Source organism: Chenopodium album, chromosome 18 (assembly GCF_948465745.1).
Source record: "Chenopodium album chromosome 18, dcCheAlbu1.1, whole genome shotgun sequence".
NCBI lineage: Eukaryota > Viridiplantae > Streptophyta > Magnoliopsida > Caryophyllales > Amaranthaceae > Chenopodium > Chenopodium album.
Genome location: NC_137851.1, coordinates 4,966,021 through 4,987,784, shown reverse-complemented (window position 1 = coordinate 4,987,784; position 21,764 = coordinate 4,966,021). Strand labels below are relative to the sequence as shown.

At 35.0% G+C, this 21,764-nt stretch overlaps 3 protein-coding genes across 3 annotated transcripts; 1 reads left to right on the top strand and 2 right to left on the bottom strand.

The window, feature by feature from the left end:
- Nucleotides 1–381: 381 nt before the first annotated feature.
- LOC145591271 (ribulose bisphosphate carboxylase small subunit, chloroplastic 3-like) lies at nt 382–1,619 on the bottom strand. Its single transcript, XM_081647682.1, has 2 exons — nt 1,242–1,619; nt 382–898 (listed from the first exon to the last, which is right to left on the bottom strand). Exons 1-2 carry the CDS (start codon nt 1,551–1,553, stop codon nt 665–667), a joined length of 546 nt encoding a protein of 181 aa, XP_081503808.1. The 5' UTR covers nt 1,554–1,619; the 3' UTR covers nt 382–664.
- A 4,587-nt stretch (nt 1,620–6,206) lies between these two features.
- Nucleotides 6,207–18,690, top strand: LOC145591270 (putative manganese-transporting ATPase PDR2). The gene is made up of 23 exons (XM_081647681.1): nt 6,207–6,310; nt 6,423–6,496; nt 6,903–7,184; nt 7,727–7,819; nt 9,293–9,483; nt 10,178–10,250; nt 10,396–10,568; nt 10,651–10,822; nt 11,339–11,443; nt 11,555–11,665; nt 11,752–11,838; nt 11,942–12,124; nt 12,643–12,693; nt 12,784–12,909; nt 12,990–13,069; nt 13,903–14,011; nt 14,454–14,582; nt 14,709–14,774; nt 14,849–14,920; nt 16,014–16,165; nt 16,332–16,443; nt 16,525–16,641; nt 17,232–18,690. Exons 3-23 carry the CDS (start codon nt 6,936–6,938, stop codon nt 18,327–18,329), a joined length of 3,549 nt encoding a protein of 1,182 aa, XP_081503807.1. The 5' UTR covers nt 6,207–6,310; nt 6,423–6,496; nt 6,903–6,935; the 3' UTR covers nt 18,330–18,690.
- A 599-nt stretch (nt 18,691–19,289) lies between these two features.
- LOC145591272 (ribulose bisphosphate carboxylase small subunit, chloroplastic 1-like) lies at nt 19,290–20,769 on the bottom strand. The gene is made up of 3 exons (XM_081647683.1): nt 20,530–20,769; nt 19,838–19,972; nt 19,290–19,736 (listed from the first exon to the last, which is right to left on the bottom strand). Exons 1-3 carry the CDS (start codon nt 20,701–20,703, stop codon nt 19,506–19,508), a joined length of 540 nt encoding a protein of 179 aa, XP_081503809.1. The 5' UTR covers nt 20,704–20,769; the 3' UTR covers nt 19,290–19,505.
- Between the last annotated feature and the right edge of the window lie 995 nt (nt 20,770–21,764).

The window sequence follows — 21,764 nt, the reverse complement described above, 5'->3', positions numbered from 1 at the left end:
GAAAAGGTTGATAATCTGATAGAGCTTATGATAGCCACATAATTTTATTTTTTTAAATGCATATACGAATTATTCCTAAATTTTTGTAACATTATTTATCTTTTTGCCTTTTTTTTTTGTTAAATACCTGTATATTCATACCTTCACTAAATCCATATTTGAGTTATCTTTTTTTAAATAAAATGGCATTTTTGACTAGATTTTTATGCTATTAGATAGATGTCAATTAAAGAATATCACTTTTTTTACTACTCTTAATTTCCGTGAGCAATAAAAACAAATTATGAATAAAGCGACGGAAGAAGTAGCAAATAACAAGTAGCAATTAGTGCCAATACATCCAAATTACAATTAAGAAGTAATGACAAATTCAATAACCCATTTGAGAATAAGAGAGGTTCCATTACTTGATATGACCCTTAGGCCTCCTTTTACATCAAGTCATTTAATTTACAAGTTCACTTCTCTCTATATATGGACCCACTCAATAACCCCAAACAAGAAAAATAAAAACCAAACAAACATACTTTTTCAATGAAAAAAACTTCAATTCAAACAAAGATCATCAGTCATACATAATGCTTAGATACACGATTTATCTGTGTAAAACAAAACAAATCACAAATTAGGCCAAGCACTTAGATCTTGCAACGTCATTCATTGATCACTCGTAGTTCTCTGGCTTGTAGGCAATGAAACTGATGCATTGCACTTGACGGAAGCTGTCGAATCCAATGATACGGATGAAGGCGTTGGGGTACGCCTTCTTGGCCTCCTCGAGCTCGTTCACAACTTGAGTTGGGTCAGTGCAACCGAACATAGGCAACTTCCACATTGTCCAGTAACGACCATCATAGTACCCTGGTGAGCTGTTGTGCTCACGGTACACAAATCCGTGCTAAAATAGAAAAAAAAAAAAAAAAAAAAAACATAGTAATGAGTTTATTTTCTAGATGTAAACATTTATTATATCATACGTATAAAAAAAAACCCTACTGAATCAGTACTTTTCATAGGTAATCACCCGTTAATCCAGCAACATATAAGGTTTACTCATTAAATAAGAGGGGGGAGGGGAGGTTTTATTATTATTATTTTTTTTAAAAAAAAGAAAAAAAAAAAAAAAAAAAAAACTCCTAATGAACCAGAACCTTTCATAGGTCAATTTGTCGTTAATCCAGCAACATATAGGGGTTAACTCATGAAATAGGAGGGGGAAGGGGAGGGTTTATAGGGCTTACCTCAAGCTCGAATTCTAAGCAAGGAACCCAACCCTTGTTAAGAAGGTATTGGACTTCACTAAGCAAAGACTCAGTGGTGAGTGGTGGAAGGTAAGACAAGGTCTCGAACTTCTTCTTACCAACAGGTGGCCATACTTGCATGCATTGTACTCTGCCTCCATTGCTAGCAAGAGAGGTAAATTCAACGTTGCTCTTCCTGGTAACAGGGAAAGCTGAAGTGGACTTCAAACCATTGAATGGTGCTACCATGTTAGCCTGAGCAGTGCTGGCAGTGGCCACGGAGGCGGCGGCATTCATCAAGCTAGAAGCCATGGTTATTGTATGTAATTTGTTACTCACTCTCTAGCTCTTTTCCTTTTAGATTACTTGTTTGTGGAATGAGTAATATGATGTATGTACAGTCCAATTTATAATAGTATGAAATAACTCAAGCTAATCTTCTAAGATGTATCTTGTATGGTCATTGCATAGCTTGCAAATAAAGAGGATTTTTAGCCATTGGAATGGAGTGGGGGTGATAGTGTGGGGCCTTACACATCAACTTAGCCTCACAAGCAAAGATATTTTTATTCATCCCTTTTTTGGTAGTCGGCACCCATTTGGCCATATTCAACAACTTTACCATTTTAAACATTATATATGGGCTAGGAGTAATAAGTTTTTACTTCTTGTTAAAAAAACAGGGATTTTACTAAATCAGGCTGACACGTACACTTACAAACTAATTAATCAATTTAACTATATAGGTCTAACACTTAAGAGTAAAAGGATAAGGAAATCTCTTACTCCCAAACATATATATGTAGATAGCGAGATTCACAAAGTTGTACGTGACTTTAAAATTACAAGGTGAGTTCTCCAATATCTTTTCCAAACAAACTTGAATTTTTACATGTGTTTGTTGGAGGGGAGTGTAAAATTTCTTACACCTATACAAAATTGAGAATAAGGTGCAAAATATCAATTATGTTTATGTACAAAACATGTGACTGGTTTAACAAATTTTAAAAGGATGCACTTAGGTAAGTACATTCGATTGTATAATAGATATAATGTTTAGAAGGATAGTTCATGGTGATTATTAGCTGTGATGGTAGGTGGTCAATTAATTAAAGGAAAAGGAACGAGTCATTTAATTATAAATTTATTTCTTGCCAATCATCCATCACCTTCACAATTACGCTACCATTCAAATGTTAACCAACTAGCGCAACAAGTCTTAAGCAACGGTCATATATGATTGTAATATACTCTTTTGTAACAATGCGAGTTGTTTGATGGGCTCATTTGTGACTACAAATTCAGATAAGAGCATCTGCCTAAGCTCTGTGGAAAATTATGGGTCATGAATTTTATGTATATTGTATATTTGTATGAGAATTCCTTCAAGAAAAGCCAACCACAAAATTGAACTTAATCTTAAAGATAATGACCTCCAACCTATCAACACTCTTAGACAAATATTGAGAAAGTTGAAACAGTGTTTATTGTACAGTATTTATTTCCTATATTGCAACGAGTTGCTCGATATGATTGTCCCACTAAATTGTCTTTTCACTTATTATTAGTTGCTCCACTAGTCATTTAGACGAGATAGAGAAATTAAGTTTCACTTTACATTATTGGTTTTATGCTCATGTTCTTTTCATTTCCAAATTTCTAAATTTGTAATGTAATTTTTATTAAATTGACTGTACATAGCAAAGTAGGACCTCACAAGTAATATTAGTTTTGCTTACTTGAATTATGACAAAATTTCGATTTAGTTACTTATACAGTCATACTTTTAGGCATCCGTGTGAGATAATTTAAATATAATTATCATAGTTTTTTTTTTTTTTTTTTTTTAGGGACCATAATTTTTTCTTACTTGAAGGTGAATGTGCATGACAATTATGAGAAAAACATTATTAGTGATTTTGCAAAATATAAAGATATGTAGTTTATTGGAGTAGAAGATTTTGTTTGGTAGATAATCGATTTATTGCTGAAATGAGCTGTTTAAAAGCTTAAAAGTACATAAATGTTATTTCTCAAAAAAAAAAAAATATATATATATATATAAATGTTAAGTGCGTGTCATCAACGACCATGGCTGGTTTCACCAAAGTAGATAAAAGTATGTATTTATCATATTTTTTTTTGGTTTAGTATCTTAAGAAAATTATTATGTGATTCTAATAAAATAAAGTAAAAATAAAAAAGCCTATGAATTAGAATGGCCTGTTATTTCTTCAAAAAGAAAAAAAAATGGCCTGTTAAGCATGAGTAAAAAGCATAATTTCTTAAATCGGTTAATAAGTATTGTCTAAAACAATAAAAAATATAGTTCAATTTGACTTGACATGAAAACTTTGGTTTAAATTGTATTAAATTGGATCCCCGACCCTAAATCAATAAAAATTCTGATTATGGGATTATATTACCCAATCTAACCTAGGCCATTGATTTTGCTCAGTGTATTTTCCCATGCATATTGAAATGTGATCATTCAAGCCCTCATTGATGCTTTTTTCATTAAATTGATTTCCACGAGCCAAAAATGGAATTTGATGATACAAAAATATTTTTACTTTTTTACAACAACAAAAATATGAGACTTATGGCAGAGTATAATACTTTTGATTGAGACATATAAATTTGTAAGTTTTACTTCGTCTTGATTATGACATCGGAGTTAACCTATACATACCAAACATTATGAGGCGATATGATATTACAAGCATAAAGGGCAACCTATATACGAGTATCTAGGAAGTATATATAAATGTGTTATTGATATGTCTATCATGTATAGTGTTTTACCCCCGTCCCTTGATCATAATTAGTAGTATTTTTTTAGAGCCACTTTTATTACTAATTGGTGTTTTCTAGTGTTTTTGTAGTTTTGGTTGAGTTTTGTAGGAAATTACATCTTTGGAGCTTTTTCCCGGGATTATTGCGGTACAACTACGAGCATTTGAAGGCATGACCGATTGCATTTGGACATCGAGTATTCAAGACCCGAAGTGGAGATTCGAATTGGGCCAAGAATGAAGCCCAATCCAAGTCCAGCATATAGCTCGCCCGATCGGGCGGATGCCCAGAACGAGTGGGCGAAGAAAAAGGCGCGCCCGATCAGGCGCGTGTTTCTGAGGAGAAGTTTAAGCGTCGTTTAAGTTGTTTTAACTTAGGATTTTCGAGCTTAGTATTTATACGCTTTTGTTAAGCGAGTTTAGGATTCTTTTTCCCCTTCCCTTACTCTTTCTCTCTCTCTAACTTTTCTCTCTCTCTCTTCTTAAACTCTAGTATTATTTTCTCTCTCTACAACTTTTTGTTTAATTCCATCTCTTGTTTCCTTCAACTTTGGTAACGATTTCTTCTCCTTTAATCTCAGTTATTTATTCTCTCTCTTTCATCATAACTTGTTTAATTGCTTTGCTTAGTTTATATTTAATTATGTGTGAGTAGTTTTCTTTCTAGGGTTATGGGGATCCATAAATAATATGAAGAGATAATTTATTATTGTTAATTGTCAATGATTGATTAATTTCCTATTGATTGATTTAATGTTATGCGGTTAGATTTGGCCAGATTTAATTCGTATGAGTTTAGCAATATTGATTCGAGATTCGAGAGATGAGAATTGATGTTTAGGCTTAGCTTCAATAGGCAGGCTAATTTATAAATGGTTAGGTCGAGATTCGAGAGATGAGATTTAATAACGGTAAATTAACTCTGTGATTGTAATACGTAGCGAAAGCCCTTTATGATCTGATTAATTGATGCATTGATGATTAATTGTTGTATTTTACCCTGGAATATTATTTATTGGTGAACCTATGCCCTAGGTCTTTTATTATTTGATTTCTCCCTACTTTTATTTCTCCCTACTCATATTCTTCGTAGTATAGTTCCTTTAAATAACAACTTTTAGTTACTTAATAATTTAGATTATAATAATTAATTATGAATAGAAAGACTCGTTTCCCTGTGGATTCGGCCCTACTTCCCTATCTATTATTAGTTAGTGGTTTTAGGAATTACTTTTGATTAGGTGATACGACTTTAGCCTGTCAAAAATAAAATAGAAAACCACCACCCTATCACCAGGCAGCCACCCTTATCTCCTCCCCTTGTTGCAGCCCCCACCCATGGCGACCTAACTCCACCGCTGGCCGATCCCCCTCCCTTTCCCCTTTCCTCCGTTGCAACCTTCCCTCTCCCTAAACCCTGGCAGCAGCCCCCAATCGCCATAATCGTTGCCGCATAACCCAATTCCATGTCTTCTCCGCTGAAGAAGAAGAAGAAGAAGAAGAAGAAGGGGGCTACCGCCATGGTTTAGGGAGGAGGGAGGTTGTCGCCGGGGGTGAGGGCTGCTGCCAAGGGAGGGGGAAAGGGTGGTTGACCGGTGGTGGGGTGGTGGTTTTCTATATATTTTTTTTCTAATTTATATATTAAATAATTAATCAAGATTTATAGAGTGATTAGAAGGAATTAGATGTTAATTAAGTGAATTAATGCTACTAGGTTGTTTTAAACAAAAAAAATAAATAAATAACTTCGGGTTTTCTTTTACAATAAAGCTTTTAAAAGATTTTTTTTTCGCAAAATGACGCATTTAAAAGTTTTTTTTTTAAACAAATTTGCCTAATAAAAATAACAATCAATTGATCATCATAAATTCATAATACATTGGTAAATGAAAAAAAAAAAACAAAATACATTATAGTCATTAATAATTGGTAGCAACATGACAAGAGAAGAGTGACAGTAGTCATTTTTTTTAATTTTTTATAATATATAATAATTAATTTTTTTATTTAAAAATTATATAAATATTAAAAAACGGTTTATTGGTTTACGATTTGGTTTGGTTTATAATGTTTGAAAAACCAAACCAAACCAAACCGTAAACCATATTTACAAAAAATTATAAACTGTAAATCTTTGGTTACGGTTCACACCAAAGTATGTACAGCCCTACACGTGACATAACACTAACCCTGTATCACAACTCAACTCAAAGAACAAGAACCGTATTCTGTGCTCTTACTGTAATAGATAAATCAATCGTACACTTTTGCAAGGTACTTTGATTTTAGGGTTGCAGAGATTGATTTCCTTCCGAACACTTAATTCAATTTCGGAATGTCCAATCTCTGTTAAATCTTCTTCTGATTGTCTGAATTTTTTTTGCAGCGTAACTTCAATCTAGTAATTTACTTTAGTACTGTCAACTCTTTCTCCCATTGCTTCTCGAGCGATTTCTCAAGGTTAGTTTTTTCTCCAGTTTTTGGATTTAATTTCTAAATTTGACATGAACCCATCTTATATTACATAGTTTTACATTAGTTTTTATCTTTGTTCAATTTGCTATTGTTATTTGTTGTTTCAATTTGGTGATTCGATCATGATGGGGTTGTTGGTTTGATTTTGGAGTATATGGGATCGAAAGTTGAAGCTAATTTGGATTGAATTTATCGAATTTTATGGATTAGGGTTTTTAATTTTTGTTGTTGATGTAGCAATGCAATCCCAGTATTTGATTTTCCTCAGGGCGTCTTCTAGATGTTAGATAGATTAGCTTGATGGGGTTTAAAGATTTAGTCTTTAGAATGATTTTCGCATAATGTCTTGTTTAGAAGTTAATTTTGTGTAATGTATTTTTCCCACATGCAGTGGATTGAGAATTTGACTTGGATTTCTATCGAGATGCCGAAATTTTGTATTGGAGGGAAAGTAGTTGATGGAATTGACTTGTTGAAGAAGAAGCAAAAGCTATGGCGACTTGACGTTTGGCCGTTTGCCATTCTTTATGCTCTTTGGTTGGCGTTGATTGTTCCTAGCTTAGATTTAATTGATGCCTTGATAGTTCTTGGCGGTCTTATCACCTTTCACATCTTGATCCTGCTGTTCACAGCTTGGTCTGTGGATTTCAAATGCCTTGTACAATATAACAAGGTATGTGGCATAATTATGAATTTTTTTTTTCTTTTGGAATTTCTGTATGGTATCTGTTCCCATTGACACACCTAACTAACTTAACCAAATTTTACTAAATCAATCGAAAAGTGGCATGGTGTATTCTGAAGTCTTAACTGCACCCAATAACAGCTTTTGTTCAAGATATGTTTATTAAGGTCATTAGTTTGAATAAGGAGATGTTTATTGTGGAGTAGGGGGTAATATATGAGCAGTAAAAGTTCCCCAATACGTGAGGCCTTTGTTGACCATTGTAAGGGCTTAACGTTCATATTATATATGCCGAGGGGTGTATAGGTATATACTACACCTGTAAACAGAAAGCATAACGATCAATATGGGAGTGGAGCTGGTAAATAACATGTGGTAATTAATGGTGAATACATTAGAATTCTATACGAGGGGCTATTTTGAAGATCCTGCTGGCATGTTCGCTCCAAGCAGTCATTTACTTGAAAGCTATTGAGGCGTGGCAGTGGGATCATCTATCAATGACACAGTTGTCATTTTATGTTCTGCAGGTTGACGATATCCACCAAGCAGATTCTTGCAAAATTACTCCCGCGAAGTTCTGTGGCTCAAAAGAAATTGTCCCGCTTGAGTTCCGTAAACAAGTAAGATCCAATTTTTTCCTGGATTTGGTAGGTTTATAGATTTATTAATTGATAAAATTTCTGGTATTTCTGTTCATGAGATGCCTAATTATTTCAGATTTTTGGTTTTTGGAGCTTTGTCTGCATTAATTAGTGTTGCTTACTCCTATTTAATCTGAGGGTATCAAAACTAAAGATGCTGAAATTTACGTGAGATCATGGGTGATTCTGTATATTTGTAGGACAGTGAAGGCTTGATGAAAATTTAAGATTTTGAACCCACTCTTGTAATGTTTGAGGACACTATGTTTTTGGAGCAGTACCTGTTCCTAAACATTTTTATGAGTTTTCCTGCTCTTATTTTTACTGTGGCGGAAGATATTGATTATTGTTTACTTATACATCAATAAGTGGGGATGAAAAAATAATATGATCCATGGAAATCTTCATTGAGATCTTTAGTTCTACTTTTAATTTGATGTTTGCTGATCATACATTCCTACCATTCTATTGTCCTATGATGTTCATAGGTATAGGTTTGAGCGTGTAGAGTTTGGGTGTTTTTCCAAAGTTGTCTTGATGCTCAAGGGTTAAGCTGGGAAATGATTCTGTGCAAGTTAGATTATTGTTAAGAATAGTGCAATTGTGGGGATATCATCTTTGATGGGGATGCAAACCTCCTTAAGCTACTTACTTACACAGAGACTAGGGCTTTGCTGGTAGTATTTCAAGAAGCTAGCCTATACAGGTTGTTCTCTGGCTAGGGTCAGCATAAGGCTAGATGGTGAAGAGAGTGTTTTATCCTTTACGCCGTTGTTTTTATCTAGTCCTGTTTTGTTTGATAACACTGCTGTTTAGTGTTCTTAGAAGGTTGGCATGGGATGGATAAGACCATACAATTATTTGTTTGATAGATATATAGCCTCCTATTGTACATGGGCGACCTACTGACCACCGACAGTCTTGGTGGCATATTAATCTATTATTACCTTGTATAATGTCGTTTTCACTGGACTAAATGGAATGCTTTGATGTATTTGAAAATTTTTATGCTCCTCCGTTGGAAATTCATTTTGGAGGTTAGTTTCCCTGCGCATGTACAAAGTTAGAACTAAGGATTAAAGTCTTGCATTCGGGAGGTTTTTTGTGGGCAACCCTTTCTCTCCTCTGTCACATATTCTTGTCTTTGCTTCTCTGGTTTTGTTGATCGGGGAGGACATTTATTCTCTAAGAACTTATAAGAATAAATAATATTAATATTAAGGGTCAGTAGGACACTTCATATGTTTTTTTTTTTTTTTTTTGGGGGTGTGTGTGTGTGTGTGTGTGTGTGTGTGTGTGTGTGAGGATTTTAAGACCTTTTAGTCTATGAAGTCTTATAACCAGATCCAGATAGTTCCAATTCCATAGTATATCAGACTTCTGGGAAGTATGTTTCTATTTTCTGTGCAATAATGATGATCAATAACAAATAACTTGATTCACCCCTTGCAGGCAGGTTCCATTGAAGATGAAGAAATTTTCTTTGATTTCAGAAAGCAAAGGTTTATCTATTCAAAGGAAAAGGAAACATTTTACAAGCTTCCTTTCCCAACTAAAGAAACATTTGGATACTATCTCAAAAATACTGGACATGGTTCTGAAGCTAAAGTGGTTGCTGCTACAGAAAAATGGGGTCGCAATGTGTAAGTTTTCTCGCGCAATATGTCTCAACTCTGAATGATTATATCATCGAATAACTTTTTTTTGCAACACGACCACTGGCATCATTATCACCATGACTAGCATGACCAATGTGTATGGCCCTTGCTGCTACTTGCTAGTAAGAGTACTTTCTGGTATCCTTTTACTTGTAAAATTGTAATATATGTTGATCTCATCGTATATTAATTATTCTCAGCTTCCCCAATGATTTACCAAGTACTTCCAAGTTCCAACTATTTTGCTTTCTTGTAGAGTGTACCTTTATGCTCTTTAGACTTAAGCTATGAGCTGGAATTTCTGATGTTAGGGTTTTCTAAATTTATACTTTTCATCATTTTCTTGCTCTTTTATTTCAATGTAATGGCTTTGCTGGGGATTCTTTTAGATTGACCTCCTTATTTCTCTGAAGAGGTAAGACTCTGCTTTTGTATTTCAGCAGATCGAGTATAAGTAGAAGCACCCTTTTTTTGCTGTACACTCATACTGATTAGGCTAAAGGACTGGTGTTTAGATCACATCAAAATTTGATATACTATTTTTTTCTAATGCTGTTTCATATTGCAAAAACATGTATATATATATATATATATATATATATATATATATATATATATATATATATATATATATATATTTCCTGATTCCTTTTACTCCACTTTGCAAATGTTGTTGCAGATTTGAGTACCCCCAGCCAACTTTTCAGAAACTAATGAAAGAGCACTGCATGGAGCCCTTTTTTGTTTTCCAGGTTTGCTTCTTCTGGCGCATTTTTTTTTTGTGTGTTGATTTCTTTCTGCTTGTAGAACTTCCCTGCTCCTGTTTGTCATTTACTTCAAATTTCAGATAATTTTTTACCTTGTATATGATTTTGAGTTGATTTTTTCTGTGTTTAGGTCTTCTGTGTAGGTCTCTGGTGTTTAGATGAATATTGGTATTACAGTCTGTTCACCTTGTTCATGCTGTTCATGTTTGAGTCAACTATGGCAAAAACCCGTTTAAAAACTTTGACGGAGCTTAGACGTGTACGAGTTGATAGCCAAACACTAATGGTGCATCGTTGTGGCAAGTATGTGATTATTTATGCTGTATCAGTTTGTTTATTGGATTTAGAATTCAGTTTCTGATGGTGAATTGGTGATGCATTGCAGGTGGGTGAAACTTTCTGGAACAGACCTTCTTCCTGGAGATGTTATTTCTATTGGACGCGCATCTGGTCAAAATGGCGAAGATAAGTCTGTCCCGGCAGATATGCTATTATTAGCTGGAAGTGCTATTGTCAACGAGGCCATTCTCACAGGCGAGTCTACTCCTCAGTGGAAGGTGCTTCTTCTCCCTTTGCATTTCATTTCAAATTTGTCTTGGTGTAGTGGCTTCTGCTGAGTTGTGTTGCATTCGGTTATAATGGAATCTTACTCGGACGTGTTAATGTTGGTTGATAATTTTTTAATCTTAAATTCTTTTAAATGTTGTCTTATTTGAAAAAACAGGCAAGTCAGAACCCACCACTGAGGGCTGGGCAGGGTTGAGGGGAATCCCTGAGTTGAGCCCCTCAAGTATTAAACCCCTGTCAATGGGGTTGATGTTGAAAGGGCTCATGACTCTCCTCCTCCTCCTCCTGAGTTTAGCTTGTCTCTATGTTTTGTATTACCTGAAATTGTTGATCAAGGAATCATACTAAATTTTTCTATATGTAACTGAAATAGAAAATTTAACATAATACTATTATTAGAAGCTCCGTTGTAGCATTGGCATTGATATACCAAGTCAGATGTATTTGTTTGTGAACTAAAGTGTTGGATTGTGATATAGTGAGTTTTGACACTTGGAATTTTGTAGGTATCCACCACAGCCAGATCTGCTGAGGAGAAGCTTTCAATTAAAAGAGATAAAAGCCATGTGCTTTTCGGTGGTACAAAAATATTGCAGCACACTCCAGATAAGGTAGTTTGTCCTTTTTTTTTTTTCTTTTTTTTTTTTTTTTTCCATCTTACTGTCATATTAGTATAATATTATGTTGAAACTTTTCTTCACTAATATGCTGTGATGTATCAGTCTTTTCCTCTGAAAACTCCTGATGGTGGCTGTGTAGCTGTTGTCTTACGAACTGGTTTCGAGACAAGTCAAGGGAAATTGATGCGCACGATATTATTTTCTACTGAGAGAGTATGTAATCTTCTTGTCTGTCACTGTTTCCTTGTTGGTACACTTGATGTAATCTTCTCACATCATAACATGCCATTTTGTATCAGGTTACGGCAAACAGTTGGGAAAGTGGATTGTTCATCTTATTCTTGGTTGTATTTGCAGTTATAGCTGCTGGTTATGTATTGATGAAGGCAAGTACATGTTTGCATAGTTTAATACTATCTAATTTGTGTGCATTTCAACTCTTTAAAGCTCGTATGACTATGCTTCTGATAACCAAAGTGTCTTTTGTAGGGACTGGAGGACCCTACCAGGAGCAGATACAAACTTATCCTGAGTTGTTCGCTGATTATCACTTCTGTTATACCTCCTGAACTTCCTATGGAGTTATCTATAGCTGTCAATACTTCCCTTATTGCTTTAGCTAGACGTGGAATATTTTGCACAGAACCATTCCGAATTCCATTTGCTGGGAAGGTGAGTGACTTTTCTTTCCTATAAAAGCCTCCAAAATTATTTCTACTTGAATTGTCATCATTTACTTGAAGAGTTGAAATTTGTGTTATAATTTCTCTTGGATGAGAGGTATGGTTATGTGCTGGACTGATTTACAGAACTTGCTTAAGACTTTGTGATACCCTTGAGCCCGGAGATCCTGATAGTAAACCCCATACACTTCTTTATTTTGGTGTTTGATTTCAATAATATTTTGGTGTTAGTTTCTCCAAAACACAAACAATATCTGGAATTATATTCCAATGGGTTCACCATGTCTAAGTTATGTTTAATAGCTTAAGGCTGTTTGGTCCATTGTTCCATGTGTTGTGGTACCTGTCTGAATTTATTGGTCTTGTACATTATGGTTAGCCTTTTGATGCGCTGGGTTATATATGGTGGGACTTGCAACATTGACATTAACCTATGACAGAATAGGCATCGACAAATTCTCTTCTTTGCTAGTATTCTGAGCTTTTTAATCACTTTATTATTTGCAGGTTGATATATGTTGCTTTGACAAGACAGGAACCCTGACTTCAGATGATATGGTGTGTCATATATTTGCTTTGTTAAATGAGTCAACTTGAGCCCAAGATTCTTTCAACTCCTTTATTTAATATTTTTCTTGTTGCCCTTAGGAATTCTCAGGTGTGGTTGGATCCACAGAAAGTTTGGAATTAGAGACAGATATGAAAAAAGTACCAGGTCGAACACTGGAGATTCTTGCTTCTTGTCACGCCTTAGTCTTTGTTGACAACAAGCTGGTATGCTTTACTATTCAGTTAGTCAGAATTATTTGCTGCGTACAACTTCTAATTTCTTCAGATTTTTTTTTTTTTTTTAGGTTGGTGATCCTCTTGAGAAAGCTGCACTGAAAGGAATTGACTGGTCCTACAAATCTGACGAGAAGGCGATGCCTAAAAAGTAAGGGATGGCATTAGTGTCAAGTATTCTTTTATCTACACACTTGAATACCCTTTATCAGTTTTATGGATTTCTTACTCCATGTTTTAGGATATCATAATTCCAGCAATAATTTGCACCAAAGACATTTCACCAAAACTCCCCCCACCCCTTTACTTCAGTGCTTTTGTACTCACAAGGAGTATTAAGGATTGTCGTATTTATAAATGTTCATGTACAGATTGCCTGCTGTTTTTGTTGGTTGGAACTTGATCTGGTCTTATGGTTCTGGGCCCTTTTGGCCATGTATATAATTATATATACAACTCAGTTGTGTTAATGACCAGCACCACCACAACCTGTAGAGGCGTAGATTGTAATATAAATCACCTTATTAAGGGAAGATTTGGGGAGATTCAGATATGTGTCATGTCAGGCTTATAATGACTAAAGAGGCTCTTTTTGTTATACCAACTTTTTTGGTTAGGTTATGTATCAATGCTAGTATGAAAGCTTTGCCATAATTAGTACATACATTCAAACATCCAAACAGCATCTACTTTGTTGCCTTCTCTGTTATTGTTTGTTGTATTATAAAGTATTTAAGCCGTTAAGGCTATGTGCCTTCAACTTATTTCAGGTCCTCATACTTAACTGAAGCACATCAGTTATCAAACTACACCACAACAGAAAACGATTACATCAGACCACACCAGATATCCTTGCTCTAATTCAATTCTTTGTTTTTCTGGGAGACCTGCATGTGTTGCAACTTGCATGATAGGATCGCAAATGCTATGTAAATTTTGAGTACTTGTGAACTGATGTGTTTGTTTAATCTATCATTCTTGTAGGGGTAATGGAAATCCTGTGCAAATCGTTCAACGACATCACTTTGCATCTCACTTAAAGCGAATGGCAGTGGTTGTACGTGTTGATGAGAATTTTTTATCATTTGTGAAGGTTTGTCTCTGCACCTCTCTCCAGATTTTTCATTGGTAAATCATGAGCTAATATGTATGTAATTAGCTGTGTATAACAAAGTACAGATGGTGGATCTGCATCAATTAAGATGGAATTCATGAAACCAAAAAAACTAAAAAATAACTATTGCAAATGCTGGAGTCCAGGCATTTTATGCTACAATTTCGTTACCTTTGTGTGTCTGTGCTTGCTTATGTGTTATTTTCTTTGTCGATATGGAAGTCTGTATAATACGTGAATAATAAGCATGTTTAGAACAATCCTGTTTCTTTCTCTGCAGAACTATATGTTTAATGTATATGTTCTCTGTTGATTTGCTTCTCATACAATGAATCTTGGCTGTTGAGTAGTTTGATTATTGTGCAATTATGTAAAATCATGTGTGGCTTAGACTCCATGTGCATCACTTTTTATGATCCAGGGTGCACCTGAAACTATTCAAGATAGACTTATAGACTTGCCATCTTCATATGTCGAAACCTACAAAAAATATACACGTCAAGGATCTAGGGTTTTGGCCCTGGCATACAAACCCCTTCCAGAGATGACAGTAAGCTTTCTTCCATTTTATTTCATCAGTTCTGATTTATGAAAAGCAAAGTTTGTTAAGTTCACCGTGCTGTATGGATTGGTTTATATGCCTTAATTATTGTTTGACGTGTTTGGCCGCCTGAAGGTCAGTGAAGCCAGAAGCCTGGATCGAGATGTCGTGGAAAGGGACCTAACATTTGCTGGTTTTGCGGTAGGCTGTACTACTGTGCATTTTGTCTTATCATTTTTGTCTCTTGGTATCCTTAAATTTTCTTCTAATTTCAGGTTTTTAATTGCCCTATCCGCCATGACTCAGCCTCTGTATTGGCTGAACTAAAAGGGTCCTCGCATGACCTGGTAAGGAAGTCAATGTCTTTGTTCACTTGCTTTCAGACCTTCACTTTGGATTTTTTTTTTTTTTTTTTTTTTTTTGAAGGAAGACCTTCACTTGAGATAATTCCTGCCTTATGTCATTTTTTCTTTAGCCCATCAAAATTTGCTGTTGATTAATTGTTGACTTCTGAAATAATTGCGTAAATTGTTTGGTATAGTGTAAAGTGGGAATGACTTCTGCCATTGTTTGAAAGGAAATTTTTTTTGAAATGTATTCTGTATCCTTTCATGTAATACTTTGTTCAATTATCATGTAATGAGAAAGAGTGAATGAAGCATAGCAGCTATCAATCTCTTCCACTTGATCTTTTACTTCTTCCATTCATTATATAGATTTGTGGCACTTCTAAAGTTATATTATATTGAAGCAATTTTATAAATGTGTAAGCCATTCTTGAAATATAAAACCAACATACAAAAGCGGATTGTGTGTAATTGCCTGGAAAACTATCATATGAGTAATTCATATGATCCTGCTGCATCTTTATGTAATCACTAATTGTGACTTATCTATGAATTTCTATTTCCACTTGTATATAATATAGAGGACTCCCTTCTTTTTTCAGCTTAGCCACGTCGCCCGGATCAATCCATTGGTTGAATCTAGGATAGGACTGGTTAGCACAACTTCACTTACTTAAACATAAAAGTTTCACACCTGACCTGCTTTACTTGTTATTGTATTCGGTCTAGGCCGTTAATCCAACAGGTATCACATAAGCCCTATGTTTGGGATATTGACTAACGAAAGTTCTCTTGTTTTCGATGAATTGGATTCCTCAATAAATAGAAATAGTGCAATTTTGTTTCCCTTATTATCCTAAAAAAACCCGCCATGAACAAGGAGTCTATCCCAACCACCAACCTGTGCCACTAACTCTCTACAACCAAGAATTTTCCTTAACATCCAGGAAAGGGACTGAAAATAACACTGATTCCTGGGCTTATTCTTAATATAGTAAACATGAATCCACTGGCTTGATTGCTATTACTATATCTCTTCCGACTCTTGATCAATGACTGATGTTGCCTTTTACACTTTGGGGAATCCATGCAGGTGATGATCACTGGTGATCAAGCATTAACTGCTTGCCATGTTGCTGGTCAAGTGCATATCATTTCCAGACCAGCACTAATTCTATCTGCAGTAAAGGGTAGTGACAGATATGACTGGGTTTCACCAGATGAAACTGAGACCATACCTTTCAAGTAAAGTCCGACTAATTCTCCTCAAACCCTTCCCTATTTATGGCTACGTATGCATTTATTTGATATACAGGCATTTTCACCCGTGAAAATGTTGCCTATTCCTCGTGCTACTTTTCCATCTACTTTTCTTTTATTTGTTTTGATAAACTAGACTTTTTTTTTCCAGTGCTAATGAGGTTGAGGCTTTGGCTGACTCACATGATCTTTGTATTGGTGGTGATTGCTTTGAGATGCTGCAGCGGACATCGGCTGTTCTGCTAGTTGTGCCTTTTGTTAAGGTTTGTGAATTCCAATGTGTGAGTGTTGTAGCTTGGAGAAGAATTTTAATTCATTTTAACTTATTTCTGTCTATAAATCAGGTTTTTGCTAGGGTTGCTCCTGAACAGAAAGAGCTTATTTTGACCACACTAAAAACTGTGGGAAGGATGACACTAATGTGTGGTGATGGTACAAATGATGTTGGAGCTCTTAAGCAGGTAATGTTTGGTAAAATAAATGTCTGGCCTGCATTTCTGCTGCCTATGATCTTTCATTTTAGCTGCTTTAGAATATTTCGTGTATTTTGGGGCATTTGTGAGTTATTTTGTGGAAAATCCCTTTTTTTACTTATGATATATTCAGCCATTATGCAACATCATTTAGAAGTGTCCAAGTTGGGACACTCATATAATCCAATCATTTTTTTGTTAGAGCTGCATGTTGGATAGACAATGGCCTAAGACCTATGCGTCTTTTCATGAAGTAAACTTGATCTAGTTATTAATTTCTATAAGCTAGTTTCATTTGGTTTCATACTCAACAGTATGTTCAATTTTTGTGTTAAATTTATATATACTTATCTGAACTTAACACTTATTAGAACTTATTGTGGCTGTGATTGAACTTGGATAATACTTATTGGCTCTAAATTTAACTCATCTAAACTCATTACCCCTTTTTTGAATTTTATGGCCTTGATTTTATCTGAAATTATTTAGAGTTATCTGAACGTAGTTTTGCCTTTATAGTTCCAAGCTTCCCACATGAAGTATGCTTTAATGATCTTGATTTATTGTTATGTTATTAGGCACATGTTGGGGTGGCTTTGCTAAATGCTGTGCCTGGAGATTCCTCCGTAGCTGCAAAAAATGAAACTAGTGCATCTAAGTCCAAGAAGCCTAAGGTTGCTTCTGAGGATAAGAAAGCTGTCAATGTTAGTGGTGAAGGCTCTTCAAAAAAGAAATCTGCTTCAAAATCTGAATCCTCTACCCAAGCAGCTGGCAATAAGCATCTGACTGCAGTTGAGTTGCAGAAGCAGAAGCTAGAGAAGATGTTAGAAGAGATGAATGACGATGGTGATGGTCGTTCAGCCCCCATTGTGAAGCTAGGGGATGCCTCGATGGCCTCACCTTTCACTGCAAAGCATGCATCAGTGGCTCCAACCACAGATATTATTCGTCAGGGTCGGAGTACTCTTGTTACCACACTTCAGATGTTCAAGATCCTTGGTCTTAACTGCCTTGCAACTGCCTATGTGCTCAGTGTCATGAACTTGGATGGTGTCAAACTTGGTGATGTCCAAGCAACTATTAGTGGGGTTTTCACTGCTGCTTTTTTCCTATTCATCTCCCATGCTCGCCCGCTTCAAACACTCTCGGCTGATCGACCCCACCCTAATATATTCTGCTGCTACGTTTTTCTCTCTCTACTTGGACAGTTTTCTGTCCATCTGTTCTACTTGATTAGTTCCGTGAAGGAGGCTGAGAAATACATGCCTGATGAGTGTATTGAACCAGACTCTGTTTTCCATCCAAATCTGGTAAATACAGTTTCATACATGGTTGGAATGATGTTGCAGGTTGCCACTTTTGCAGTGAATTATATGGGGCATCCTTTCAACCAGAGCATTACAGAAAACAAGCCCTTCCTATACGCTCTTGTGTCAGCAGTCGGATTTTTCATTGTCATCACATCTGATTTGTTCAGGTACCTCAATGACTGGCTAAAATTGGTGCCCATGCCAAAACCTTTGAGAAATAAGCTGTTGATTTGGGCTTTGTCTATGTTCTTGATTTGCTATTTCTGGGAAAAGTTTTTGAGATGGGTATTCCCTGGAAAAATGCCCGCATGGAGGAAACGCCAACAACAAGCTGTGGCTAACTTGGAGAAGAAGAAAAATGAGTAAATTTCAGACGGTTACAGATGAAATTTTCTCTTCAATGCTCGAGCCTCACTTGCCTGCTGCTGCTGCCATACATCGATGGAGCAAAAAGGAGCCAGCTTACGTGCAGCCACATAACATGTTTAAAATGTATTTCATGCTGGCTGCTGTTGGGCATTTTTGTTAGGACATGCTTCCCCATTCTTTGTAATGATTAGAGATGTTTATTACTTTATTATGATAATTATGGTCCTTAGCAGCCATAGTGATAGCGGTTCTTAACATTTAACGTACGCCTGGAAAGGTTATTTATGTTCTCTCTAGCTGAATACCTATTTACAATCTCATAAGATTATATGAAGTTATACCACTATTTTTTCATTCAGTTGCATTCTGATTATTTTGCTGTGTTTAGTTCATTACATGGCCAGCATTGAGGCAGAGAATTGGGAAACGCTTGCGTCTGATCTTTTTTGGTCCCTACCTCTCGTCATGAGTAGCAGTCTGATGTTCTAATCTTCAGGGCACTGCTTCTGTCCTGATATGCACTGCGTCTAGAAATTTTCTTAGTTCTAATACAGCAGTCTGATGTTCTATTCTACAGGCACTGCTACTATCCTGATATGCACCGCGTCTAGGATTTTCTCAGTTGTAATATCAACTCGTAATGTGACAAGTAAAGGCAGACAGATCTAAAGGCTAGTGTTATCTTGCTTGGATTGTACTGTACATTCTCACAAGTTCATAACCTTGAAAATGAAATAATTCTGTTAATTGAACTTAATTACACATCAAAATGTCAGTTTCATTATTGTCAGCTGTTTATGCTATGAAGATCAAAAGATTCAACTCATATACTCAAGTTGTACTTATTCTAATTTCGACGTAAATCTCTCTAATATCCTTATATTTGCAATCATATTTAGGTACATTGTGGAAAGAAGGTAATTTTGCAAGAAAGTAGTGCATTTGACAAAGTAAGAATTGGAAGAAGTTGTAAATATATAATTGTTAGGGACAAAAGCTATTATTATAGAGTACAATGCTCAACATTCCCATTCCATTAAAACATCCGAAAAGACATCAACTTAAGAAGGGAAAATAAAAAAACAAAAAGTGTTTTGAACAAGAAATAAAACATCGAGTACTAACTACACTTGTTCAACAAAATAATGCACAAAAACATTGTTGATTTTAAATTTAGTAGCCTTCTGGCTTGTAGGCAATGAAACTGATGCATTGCACTTGACGGAAGCTGTCGAATCCAATGATACGGATGAAGGCGTTGGGGTACGCCTTCTTGGCCTCCTCGAGCTCGTTCACAACCTGGGTTGGGTCAGTGCAACCGAACATAGGCAACTTCCACATTGTCCAGTATCGTCCATCATAGTATCCTGGTGACCTGTGGTTCTCACGGTACACAAATCCGTGCTACAATAAATAATAACACAAAATGTGTTAGCTGTGTACACACGTAAATATATAATATATTGTTAACTAGTAAAAAATGTTGTAATTAATGTGAAACTTACCTCAAGCTCGAATTCTAAGCAAGGAACCCAACCCTTGTTAAGAAGGTATTGGACTTCACTAAGCAAAGACTCGGTGGTTAGAGGTGGAAGGTAAGACAAGGTCTCGAACTTCTTCTTGCCAACTGGTGGCCATACCTGCAATTTATTCAACAAATTCAATTAATTATATGAATTTTTAGTTTCTTATTATTATTTTTTATTAATGAAAAAATGAAGGTTTAAATGTGTTAGTCTTTTCACTTAGTAGTTTAACCCTAGCATGAGTTTTCGTCTCTAATTGCATTTCAAACATATAAAATTAATTTCATAATACTCCAATTTAACCAATCATGATTCATTCACAAAGTCTAGACTTATTGTAATTTTTAAAGTTATAGATCCCCAAAAAAATTTAATTTATTTTATACTCTGTACTTCTATATCAAATAAACACTATACTCCTAGATTAGCGAGTTTATCCTAAAATTGTCAATCTATATATCCAAATCAACTAATTTTAGAAATATCTAATCTTTCTTATTTCATGATGTATGAATTAATGTATGACAATTAAAATACCAATACATTGTCTGTGACTTAAAAATAAAAAGGCAATATAATGTTTTTAACTACTCCGTAATTTTAAACCCTAATAAAATAATGAACAATTTCTTAATTTAAATTTCATATTAGTAGTAGTAGTAGTAGTATACCTGCATGCATTGGACTCTTCCACCGTTGCTAGCAAGGGAGGTAATGTCATCACTCTTCTTGGTGACGGGGAAGGCGACGGTTGACTTCAAGCCGTTGAAAGGAGCCACCATGCTGGCTTGAGCCGGGGCACGGACGGCGGCGACTGCGGTGGATGAGATAACGGAGGAAGCCATTTTGTAACACTAGTTCACTACTCTTTACTTACTACTATTACAAATTTTTATTTCTTGTTACAACTTTCTATGTTACAACCTTACTATATATAATGGCCTTAAACTTCCTCAATGTGTTATTTTTATCAAGTGGATATGATTTTAGGATAATTTAATCTTGACCGTTGATTTTGTTAGGTGTTGATATTACAGTTTAGCTACTACATACAAGGGAGTAATTTCATTTTTATTTTATGAATTTTTTGAATTTTGTATTTTTTAATTACTTGATTACTAAGCACCATGGATTGATGCCACGTGGCAAAACCCAAATCTTATCTCTTCTTTACAAAAATAGATGATAAGAAAAAAAATGTGTGATGGTTGTGAATTCATGAGATCCTAACTCTATCTTTAATTTGTTGAGATGTGGTATGATATAATATATGGTTTATTTCAACCCATTTTAGCAAGGGATTTTAGACCATACCTTTCTTCAGAAAATTTATTGGATTTTTCTTATGTGTAAACATCACCTTTTTCAATTGATGTTTATGATGACTTTTGAAGAAATAATATGATTGGTTATCAATGCCTAATGTAGGACATTATTGATCATTATCAATGCTTATTATTTGACGATTACGCAATGTTATTTTCTCACTTATCTTAGAAAAATCTATTTTAAAAAGAAAAATATTTCAGATTTAAAACTTTAGAAGCATTAAAGACTAACTTAGTTACAACTAAAATAAATTTTAAGAAGTTCATATTAGTAAAAATTAGGTAAATAAGCACACTGTTATCATATATTATGTAATGCAAAGTGTTTATCATACAAAGAGACGATGTTATATGTTTTACTTAATTAAGTGTGAGCTACAATAAGAAGAAGTTAATAATAAAAGCATTTTTGTCCAAGTAACATCGCGGATCTTAATTTTGAGATTAACCAAAGTTTTCTAGCTAAGACATTGTAATTAACAAGATATAACAATGTCTAAGCTAGTAGCAAAAGGAGGGGGGGAGAAGAGAACGAAGAGTGAGCAAGTACTATACTGACTAGTGAGTAGACTAGTCTG

Excerpts from the sequence above, each read along its gene's own strand:
- LOC145591272 (XM_081647683.1), bottom strand. The coding sequence starts at position 20,703 with ATGGCTTCCTCCGTTATCTCATCCACCGCAGTCGCCGCCGTCCGTGCC. Across the intron at positions 19,973-20,529 it reads GAAGAGTCCAATGCATGCAG|GTATGGCCACCAGTTGGCAA; the intron begins GTATACTACTAC and ends AATAAATTGCAG. Across the intron at positions 19,737-19,837 it reads GCTTAGAATTCGAGCTTGAG|CACGGATTTGTGTACCGTGA; the intron begins GTAAGTTTCACA and ends TATTTATTGTAG.
- LOC145591271 (XM_081647682.1), bottom strand. The coding sequence starts at position 1,553 with ATGGCTTCTAGCTTGATGAATGCCGCCGCCTCCGTGGCCACTGCCAGC. Across the intron at positions 899-1,241 it reads GCTTAGAATTCGAGCTTGAG|CACGGATTTGTGTACCGTGA; the intron begins GTAAGCCCTATA and ends TTTCTATTTTAG.
- LOC145591270 (XM_081647681.1), top strand. The coding sequence starts at position 6,936 with ATGCCGAAATTTTGTATTGGAGGGAAAGTAGTTGATGGAATTGACTTG. Across the intron at positions 10,823-11,338 it reads AGTCTACTCCTCAGTGGAAG|GTATCCACCACAGCCAGATC; the intron begins GTGCTTCTTCTC and ends GGAATTTTGTAG. Across the intron at positions 16,166-16,331 it reads ACTGAGACCATACCTTTCAA|TGCTAATGAGGTTGAGGCTT; the intron begins GTAAAGTCCGAC and ends TTTTTTTTCCAG.